This window comes from Triplophysa dalaica, chromosome 19, assembly GCF_015846415.1.
Source record: "Triplophysa dalaica isolate WHDGS20190420 chromosome 19, ASM1584641v1, whole genome shotgun sequence".
Classification (NCBI taxonomy): domain Eukaryota; kingdom Metazoa; phylum Chordata; class Actinopteri; order Cypriniformes; family Nemacheilidae; genus Triplophysa; species Triplophysa dalaica.
In genome coordinates this window covers 1,821,381-1,832,192 of record NC_079560.1, presented here as the reverse complement: position 1 = coordinate 1,832,192, position 10,812 = coordinate 1,821,381, and the positions used below count along the sequence as shown (strand labels likewise).

The 10,812-nt window shown below is 38.6% G+C and overlaps 2 protein-coding genes across 2 annotated transcripts; one reads left to right on the top strand and one right to left on the bottom strand.

The window, feature by feature from the left end:
* Positions 1 to 399: 399 nt before the first annotated feature.
* On the top strand, positions 400 to 5,057 carry dolk (dolichol kinase). Its single transcript, XM_056731241.1, has 2 exons — positions 400 to 516; positions 1,129 to 5,057. Exon 2 carries the CDS (start codon positions 1,244 to 1,246, stop codon positions 2,816 to 2,818), a length of 1,575 nt encoding a protein of 524 aa, XP_056587219.1. The 5' UTR covers positions 400 to 516; positions 1,129 to 1,243; the 3' UTR covers positions 2,819 to 5,057.
* A 65-nt stretch (positions 5,058 to 5,122) lies between these two features.
* Positions 5,123 to 10,650, bottom strand: phyhd1 (phytanoyl-CoA dioxygenase domain containing 1). The gene is made up of 11 exons (XM_056731242.1): positions 10,557 to 10,650; positions 9,020 to 9,178; positions 8,415 to 8,490; positions 7,835 to 7,882; positions 7,687 to 7,742; positions 6,905 to 6,967; positions 6,762 to 6,783; positions 6,401 to 6,529; positions 6,145 to 6,261; positions 5,829 to 5,955; positions 5,123 to 5,378 (listed from the first exon to the last, which is right to left on the bottom strand). Exons 1-11 carry the CDS (start codon positions 10,587 to 10,589, stop codon positions 5,333 to 5,335), a joined length of 876 nt encoding a protein of 291 aa, XP_056587220.1. The 5' UTR covers positions 10,590 to 10,650; the 3' UTR covers positions 5,123 to 5,332.
* Between the last annotated feature and the right edge of the window lie 162 nt (positions 10,651 to 10,812).

Genomic DNA, 10,812 nt, shown 5'->3' with positions numbered 1-10,812 from the left:
CCATGTCTGGTGCGAATCTCCGTGGTTGGATTACTTTACATCTTTTAAATGTCAATATTTGCAAAGCTAAAAGATAATCAAACAAAACAGAAGTATTAGCTACAAACATATATATATAATTGCGTATTTTAATCATATAATCATGAGGAACATGGATCAGTTACATACATTTCTAAAGATCTAAAGAATTTCAATTTTATTTGTTAAAACGTTACATTAAAAAATCTTAATATGTTCTGACTCAAAACATTAAGACGCTTCTAAAAGTTCTACTATTTATGGATTTACATACGCACAGATATAATGTGTTTCATCGCAGGGATGTTTTTGGCTCATTTTGATGGTCATTGGGTGCGTTTTATTGCGTAGATCTGGCAACCGTGCACTGTTATCTGACATGGCGGCCCCCACCCGACAGTGAATGAGAAGCTGATCGTACAGAACACACGTCTCTATTAAACATTGGGAAGCTCAATCTTCCGTCGTAAAATCAAGATATATATCCCGAAGACAGGGGTAAGAAACGTGCTTTGTGTTTCTGTGTTTATTTACTGTGCAGTCGTTTAACAAGCCGCCGATATAACAGTGAGCGAGCTGTCATTCTGCTGGATTCTGCTTAAGGAGCCGCTTAATATACATTAAACATGCTAAATACTAATAATAAAATACACCACTATTCAGGTATGGCTCGTAATTTCTATAATCATGTGTGTTGAAGTGGAATATACTTGCATTAATAGGCAAATTATTTTATATTTAAATTGTATAAAAAAAGTGTTAAATGGCATAGTATTACAAACTAGTGTAACATAGAAGCGTCATGCCATCAAAAAGCAACTCTGTCTGCTTTCTTTTTATTATTCACAGTGTTAAGAAAGCAATGGTGCCAAAGTTCACAGTCTGGGGTTGAGAAATTGCACTTGAGAAATTTGGACATCCTTGAATTTAGAAGCGTTTTAAATCACGTTAGTTCTTGCCTGAACATGATGTTTAGTTAAACAGATCACTTTGTTTAAAGCCACATACAGTCAACCGATGCCATCTGTGCCAAAATAATCCTTAAAGAAAACAACTGGACAAAGTTTTATTTAAATTTTCTAACCGGTTGATATTTTTTTCCCACCACAGATCTAATCTGACGTGTGCCGGAGGTCGAGAGGTGAATGATGTTTGTATGTTGACAGATTTCGCTCATCACCCCTGAAGACCCTTTCTTTGCGAGCATCTCCCCTACTCCGCCGCCATGCAGTCGGATTCCGTGGTTGTTGAATCGGCAGTGGTCTTCGCCATCGTGGTTTCCGTCCACATGGCCGTGTGGAATCCGCTGTCCTGGTGCTGCGTCGCTCTTGCCGTCCAGGCTTTCTACGTGCAGCACAAATGGGATCGCCTCCTTCGCACCGGCGCCGCTGTGTTCCAGTTTCGCCCCTCGGCCAACAGCGGCGTCCTCCCGGCCAGCATGGTGCTGCCCCTCCTGGGTCTCGTTCTGAGGGGACGCTGCGTGGCAGTGGGAAACGTCTACTTTGAACGTTTCGCCATGGTGTTAACAGTCATAGGTATGATGCTGGCACTGTTCCTGTCTCTCATTGCGCTGGGCATCACACGCCCCGTGCCCACAAACACCTGTGTCATAGCCGGCATCGCAAGCAGCGCCATCCTGTATACGGTGAGGCAGACGCTGACCGTGTCCGAGGTCATCGAGGTCTTGGAGGTCCTGTTGATCTTCGTGTATCTCAGTTTAATCCTGTTGTACCTGCTTCCACGTTGCTTCACGCCCGGTGAGGCTCTTCTCATAATGGGCGGCATCAGTTTCATCATCAAGCAGCTCATCAAGCGCTCCCTGGTTTCGGGCGGGAGCGCGAACGCAGACCCGCTTCCATTTCTTCTCCCGGTGGCTGTGTTAGGCTTTGTGATGCTGGGAATCTTCTTCTCTGTGCTCTTCATATTCATGGAATCAGAAACTTGGGCGGCTTCTCTGTTTTTCCACGCGATGACGGCCATTCTGGGGTTGGGCTTGTTGGTGCCCTGGCTTACCCTACTGACGCAGCATCACCCAGTCACCTGGTTGTTACAGTTCATCGGCCAGAGCGACACCCGACTCGGGCTTATCGGATTCTGGGCGGCTCTGGTGCTTTTGGCCGTCGCCGTGGTCATTCATCAAAACAGCCATCGCTCGGGCAGCAGTAAGAAACACCAGGCGTCCACCACCGTACGGAAATATTTCCATCTCCTCATCGTGTTGACCTTCGCCCCTGGATTGGCACTCGACCGCCCCCTGCTTCATTTGGCTTCGGTCGGGTGTCTCTCCGCGTTCCTGTTCTTGGAGTTCGTCCGATATTTCCGGATTCGACCGCTCGGGTCTCCGCTGAGACACCTGCTCACTTTATTCCTGGACGAGAGAGACTCCGGACCCCTCATCCTCACACACATCTACCTGCTGTTGGGCGTCTCTCTGCCTGTCTGGCTCTCACCCGGGCCTTGCACCCCAAAAGCTGGATTAGCGGGCGCTGGGGGTCTGGCGCCGTATGCGGGGGTGTTGGCCGTGGGGGTCGGGGACACGGTTGCGTCAGTATTTGGTAGCACGGTCGGTGAAATCCGCTGGCCTGGCACCAAGAAGACTTTTGAGGGCACGGCGAGCTCCGTGTTTGCGCAGATCATCGCCGTGGTGATTTTCCTCATCGCTGACAGCAGCATTAACCTGAACGCCAGTTATTCGTGGGTTGTGGGTTCCATCACCATGGTTGCCATGCTGGAAGCGTTCACTTTACAGATCGACAACCTGCTGCTCCCTCTGTACCTCTACATCCTCTTGCTGTTATAAATGAATAAAACACCCACATTATGACAACGTATATGAAGTAAAGGGAGAGTTTAACCAAAAATGATTTAGTTTATTCACTCTCGTGTCATTTTAAACCAGTATGACTTTCTTCTGTAGAACACAAAAGATATTTTGAAGAACACTGATATCCAATCAACACTGAACCCCATTGACTACCATTGTATGAACACAAACCACTGAGACGTTTCTCAGAAGATCATCTTCTGTGTTCCACAAAAGAGTCATACAGGCTTATGAACATAATCTTTGGCTGAACTATTCCCTTTAAGAGTAGCAAAGACCTGGTCAAAACAAACCCAAGAATTATTTTAATACAGAAAGTGAAACGCAATAATGTAAATTGTAGTAAATTGAATAGAAATGCTCTGAAATGTGTTCAACAAATCTGTTCCATCACTGTAGTATGATAGTCCAATTCATTTAAAATCAAACTTCTTTATCAACAGAAAAAGGCACAACAGTTAAAACAGTTTTCAGCTCCTCTGGTGAAATTCTGTCAACATTTTTACATTCTAGCACCGGTGGCACAGAAATGACACACTACTGCTTAAAGACTATATTTATTTTCTGTATTTTAATTTTAAGTTTACATGTGAATATAATTTTATTGGCCTGTTCAACTGTACCTGTTGTTGAATGTTTGACGCTCTGTTATCTTGTGACATATTTAATTCACATAAATCCTGCCGCTGTCACTTCTTTATGTGTGTGACAGGGAATGAGTTGCACAGACAAAAATGAATAAAACACGTCCCTCAATGTCCCTTTAAGAATGTTTGCACTTGCTGGGAAACACGCATACAGACGTCTTACAGATGCAAAAAGGGCAGTTTCTTATTTTGACACTTTATTTGGGGAAATCTCACAACATGTCCGGGTCATAATTCACCCCAAAACTAATAGAAGAAATTTACTATTAATCATGAATATTTATTTTTATTACCATTAATAACATTCCCTGCAATACTCAATTCACTAAGTATTTCAGATGCTTTTTGACTTTATTTATATTTCTCAATACGTTCAATTGTTTTTATCTGAAGATTTCTTATATCATTACAATGAGCATGGAAGCAGTAACTAGTTGTTTTAATATTGTAATTATGTATAATGGTAAAAAAAGAAGGCTTCATTTTCTTAAAAGAAATATATATTTGGATTAAACATGACCCGGACATGTTCTTGACAGGTTTCATGATATTCACCCATTGAACAATATAACGTGTTCTTTAAGTCCAAAAGCATTCATGCATCACTGAAGCCATTGAAGAACATGAACTTATACAGTAATACTCTTAAAATATTATTTTGATGATGTGTGTATATCTGCCTTTACGGTGCGCTATGAAGGACTGCTCGCGTAGCGTTTTGCCTTAAAAAGTGTTGTTTTGTGTTGGAATAACATGCTGTCAGTGGTTTGTCTGCATGGATGTGTAGGAGCATCAGTAGATGTTTATGTACACGTCAATATATCCTGTAAAATCAGCATGTATGCAATTCAGTGAGATACGGGTGCTGTTTTACCTGTCCGTGCTCGATCCTGCATCGGTTTATGATGTATGTTTAAACCAATTTATTTATGAGGCCTTGTGCACAGCTTTATGTCGCTATTGACGTTTGGTGGGTGTTTTAAGTAGACGGTTGTCATTAGAATCAATGTGCTGTTCGGCTCGCAGTGCATTGTGGGACACTTGGCATCTCTAGACATTTGCATGACTCTTTTGTAATTGAGTGAACTGAATTTTGGATTCAAACTACCTGGTAATGTGTGATCCTTTGAAGGTTAAATTGTTGATTTTTTTCATGTGTACATTTTGATGGTTTGTGATATTTCCAGAAACATTTCTTTGTTCAAATAACTTCTGCTTTGCATAAAATCTGTTGGTAAACAATCACTGCGAAATGAAACTAGTTCCAACAATGTTATATTTGAGTAAACACGAGGCAAATGTTAACTATAGTGTGTATTCAAGGTTGCTTTTTTCATTGTTTGTTTTGTTATTGAAAGTAATTTTAAATCATCCGCTTGAAGGAAATGTTCTTTATGGCTGTAAATATGATTTTTCAGATTTTCATCAGTATTTGGTCTTTTCTTTGGAAATTCATGTTATGATTCTTTTTATCAAACAGATTGTCTTTTCTATATTGTATTATGTTGGGTACACAAAGAAAGAATGCAGAGTAAATAATCAAATAAAAAGATTTCTAATAATTTAAATGTGTTCGATTTTCTACCGTGTAGACTACAGAAAATCAGATTATAAATGTTACAGACTCATCAGATGACTAAAAAGATGCCATTTATTAACACTGTTGTGGCTGTAAAAGAGAACTAATTCACATTTTCTGATAAGACAGAATGTTCCATTTTTCGGTCCATGTAGTACGTAATCTCATATGCACTTGGAAGTAAAAAAGGCTCATATTTGTCCATAAACATTCATTGTCCTTGTAGAAGTAAATAAGATTTCTTGTGAATGTTTTTCTGGATGTTTATGAGTAGAGAGAGGGGAAGGGCAACTCGTCGGTAGACTGAAGCCTGAGAAAGAGAGAGATTTCATTTACAATTATTTTTTATTATTTTTTAAGTATCTGTATTTTACTTTTGAACAAATTCAATTTGCAATTTAACAAAGCATCTATACATTTTAGTCCACTACATTTCATAAATATTTGTATTTTTTTTACATTTTAGTACTTAAGTACAAGCTCAAATCTATTACTTTTACTTCTTATTTTATGTTACTTTTTATTTTACTTTTAAAAGTAGGAAAGCACTGGATTTTTGTACTTAAATTCTGTTTTAAAGGTTAAAAACGTATAAAAATATATTTACGAGATATAGTACAACTATGACATACTGCTTTATGATGTAGTGAATTCATTTTTTCCGAAGTAAAAGCACTCATAAAGTACAGATACTTGAAAAATGTGCTTGAGTAAAAGTCCTATCAACCTCTGTGCATTACCCAGCATGCAATGCTCTTACCAGTTCTCCGGACTCCAAACGGTGTTTTCCGACTCCATAATGTGAAAGGTGTAAACATGACGAGAGCGATCCGATGTGTTTTCAGCACTGCGGTGGACCACCTCGCCATGGATTAAAATCACTCCACCTGCAGTTAAACGAATGTTAAGAAAATAAAAGTTATAGTCAATCTCATCGACAGTTTATATGTACAAAGATAATATATCTTATTTAGGTTATGTCCCTTCTAAACAAGAGAGAAAATAGAATGTTTCACACACACACACACAAACTGAAAGTGTTACAAAACATATATACATAAATATTAAAGTCTCACCCTTTTTAACCGGAGCAGGGATGAAAAGCTTGCTGTCATGAGTCTGTTCTCGGCCGATGAAATCAGTCATTGGAAACATGCCCTTAGGTGTCCGCACCATTCGCCTGCTAATTCCATCTTACATTGGAAAGACCCATAAAAACTTGCACAGATTCATGGTTCATGGTGATATTATTCATTCGCAAAATATGTTTAGATGGTGAATTAAATGCTGGTTTTATTAAAACCCATGATGAAGCCTGCGCAGTGTACATACTCTTGTGTGATCCTGGTATGAACCACAGACAGCCGTTGTCAACAGTGGCGTCTTCTAGAGCGATCCACATCCCCATCACCCTTCCCAGAGGCTCGGTGTACAGGAATGTGGCGTCCTGGTGAGGTGTCACTGAATACAACAATAAAAATGTGCAGAATTCAACAATCCTTTGTAATAAAATTAAGTCATTTGAAATAAGTTATAAAATGTTTTAATACATCTTTATTATAATGCAAAGTAACTAGAAACCATTAAATATTCTAGTTATTTAGCATTTATTGTTTTCACATAAAAACAGTATGCAGATCACTCAAGCGATGTGCATTGCCATTGGCTGAAGATGTGGGCGGAGCTAACTTACCTTCTCCACCAATGCCTGGTTGCTGTTGAACAAAACACATTCAGTTCCAGTGAGAAATAACAAACAAATGCACCTTAAGCACCATTTATGTGGACAAAGTACTGACATATAAGACATAAACCATAAGTTTAAGTTAACTTTACCTTAAAGATGTACATACTCTGCAGAATTACTGGATTTATTAACTCAAGCTTCTGCGCCAAATTCTGCAGAAGATACATTAAAACACCAAAGTGTCGAAATTGTCACTTAAATTAAAGTTTACAACATCACATTTTTCATTATTTTAAAACCTCATTAAGATTTTGGCTCAAATTTATATTAATGTGAAGGCAACAGTATAGTCTTCATTTAATTAATGAAATATACGGAGCCATGCAAATATAAGGTCAGAAGTTTCTCGTGGGCACAGGATAGTGCCTATGAAATAGGCGTAACCGTTATTTATTTTTAACCAATGCCAGGAAAGATCACTTTGGTAAATTGTACAGACAATGAACAAGGCCACCGGGATTGTAGGCCATGCATTAATAAGATATGTAAGGAATTTTGCCTTTTAATAGTTACTGTCTAAATACACGTTGTGCATGCTTTACTTCAAACGTTTTAAAATCCCCTCCCAACTGCATATCGACATGTGCCTATTTATTTATAATTCCACATCTATTACACAGTATCTACATTTCATTTAAACTAGTGCCATCTAAAGACCTTTTATACATAACAGGAACATTCACAGTAACTCGTGAACACGCAATATGTTTCTCATGAGCATGCAAAACTTTGGGCTGCGCACAAGAATCATTTCGCGTAGGCATGCGAAAATATTTTTTTTGCCAATGTCCCTTCCACGGCTCCGTAAAAAACAAACTGAATGTGCAAAAATTATACAATTAAAAAGAAAAAAGATGTCACGTTTCATAACCTGAACTTTTGATGAGTGTGTGATTGATTTAAACAGCGGCTCATAAGCGTGAAGAGCTATAAAGACAAACAAAGCAAAAAAAATACATTGTAAGTATATCCATATAAATATGAACCTAATAAAGCTTGCAATTTTCTTAAATACTCACCATGTCCAATTTTATTGAGTGAACGTTCTCTTGGCACAATAAACTCCCCTAAAAAACACATACTTTTAAAACACGATAAACTCCATGCACTCGATGGGTTGTTTCAACTTAGATGTCAAATATGGATGTTTTTTGTGTTTATTTATTTGGGGTTTGTCCCTGCCCTCAGAAAGAAAAATCGCAGATGATATCTCTTTAATATCTCAATTATGTCTCCTAGACATCAATGAGAGTAAATAGAAATGTTTGCGTCTCACATATACCTTTGGAGAAGACATCTCAAAACGTTTTGTCAAATTCACTCAAATACCGATTGTTTTATTTGAATGAATCATTTTACACCTCCATACGCATCATGTACTCTAACATTTGAGTCATTTGTTTCCATTTTATTTTTCTTAAGGCAATTTTAGGAGAAACATCCGAGAAGTTGAGGCTTAATTGAAACAACTCAGAACAGAGCTATGAAAGAACATCATCTGAGCAATATTTTTTTTCTCTGGGAAGTTTTATCCAACCGTGAATAAACACAACCCAGCATGTTTTAGATTGTGTGTTTCAACCTCTCAGTGTAACAAACCTTTATCATCAAACACTCCCTTCTCAAAGAAATAGCGAATCTTGTCTCCACTGGTGATGAAGTAATCTGCATTTCCCTTGAAAAACACATAATATGACATTGTAAGACAGAGATAGGCCTAGTTGTTGGTTAACAGTTGTTTACATTCACATTGAAGTTAGAAGAAGCTGATTTATCTTGTTTACCAAATTGATTCAGCTCTAAAATGATGTTGTCATGTATTCACACTCATGACATTCCAAACCCGTATGACTTTCTCTCTTCTGCAGGAAACATATATATTTTGAAGAATGTTGGAAACCAAAAAACTGAACCCCGTTGAGACATTTCTCAAAATATATTCTTTTGTGTTCCACAGAAGAAATACTCATTTACAGGTCAGGTTATGAGGGTCAATGCTGACTGATTTATTTGTGAACTCTCCTTTTAACCAAACCAGGTATTTACACCTAACAAGTGCACGCGCCTGGTCTTACCTGCATCTTCACCAACAAACGTTTGAATGCAATTGAAAAGCAAGAATATGCGAAAGTTCATGAAGATTTAATGCTTAACATGCTTGATTATCAGTGTTGCATGACTTTGTGAGTATTGATTCAGTGTACTTGTGATTTGAGCTGCTCGTCGTGGTCGGTGGAGAACTGTGTTCTGCAGTGCGCGGGCACGTCCATGCGCTCCACGATCTCGCTCGTGCGCTCCCGAAGCGCGTCACATTCCTCCGGAGACAGAAAGCCTTCGAGCACCAGATACCCCTCCTCCCGATACTACCACACAAGACACTCATTCAGACCCTAAAAACTATTCACGATAACTAATATAAAAGTTAAGTTCTGTATTATGCCCGATGAAATCAATACAAAGTCTAATGGCAAAACACGAACAATCAGACGTTCACTTTAAAACAAACGTGTTCAGTATGTGTTTATTGTCTTATTTCAGAAGGATTTAATCGTGTTAGATTAGTTCTCCATCAATAGAACCCAACACATGTTCAGATGTGTTTGTCTTCGCGGCACTGCGCAGAGCGATTGGAGTAGGACATCCAAGTACCGCGAGACCGATTCGACAGGCCAGCTTTCTACTCGCTCTCGCGATACTTGGTATTATACGCCGATCGGTTTGCGCAGCTCCACACGACGTTGAACACACCTCTCGTTTCTCCAAGTAACGCATGCGCATAATGACGTTGTAGAAAACGCGCATGCGCAACTGATAATTCTGTTTTGCGACGATTAGGACACTTAACGATCCGCTCCATGCGTGCGCACCTTTGTTCCGCGAGACTTTCATTCACTTACAGCGAAAGAAAAGAGAAGTTTGCGCTTTATTAAAGGTTCAAATTGCCACGTGTCAAGTGAACCAATTCACTGAACAATATCTTAGTATGAATAATCATCACAGTTAAGAACAGCTATAAAAACATCAAAAGTGATTTCTTAGCACAATAAAAAAATCATTTATTTTGTGATATTATAATAAATATCTCAGTTGGGTATATTAATTTACCATTATAAGTCATTATCATTACAGTATGAATAATGACTCACATTAAATCAAGGTCAATTATTAATATTATTAAGATTATTGAAGGGATTATTTAGATTATATAGATAAATATATTAGTCTATATAGATCCATACTAATACAAATTTACTCAATTTAAAGTTGACCAATATAAGCAGCTTTTTATTAAAAAAACGACACAACCCATCTTTGACAAAGGAGAGTATGGAGGAAACAAGGTCCTCTAGTACGTAATTGCGCGCATGCGCAGAATGGATCGTGCGGGCATCCCGGATTGTGTACCGAAACGCCCATTACAGAACAGCGTTTTCAGAACAAATTCCAATCGATATTACGTAACAGCCTTTCAGTGAGTTTCTTCGTTTATTTCTTAAACACGTGCGGGCACAACATGTTTTCCTGCAGAGTTTGCATGAGACTCAAATCTATAAAAATATGCTTTTAATCAATATTGATCATCACCCTTCAAAACAAGTTATTCATCGACACCAAAAAGAATGTTCTATCAATCCTGCGTGTGCCTGCTTTCCCTTATTCACGACAACATAAACAACTAGTTCAAGTATATAAAAAAGATGGATGCATACATATATAAACCGTTTTAAAGTCGTTTCTTACCTTTTGAACGTCCTGTTCTGTCAACACCTCCATGCTGGTTGTGATAGCCTTGTGCACTGGTTTGGTTATCCAGATCAACTCTCTCCCTCTCTCGCTCTCTTTCTTAACCACGTGATTGCAACAAGTCAAATTCGATTAAACTGTAACCGTGGTGATGTAATTGGATTTTACATTAACTCTTTCCCAGAAGTTTAGGATACACAAATGTACATTTTGCAACTTAAGTTATTAAGAGGACTCAAGTTACCAAAAGGTA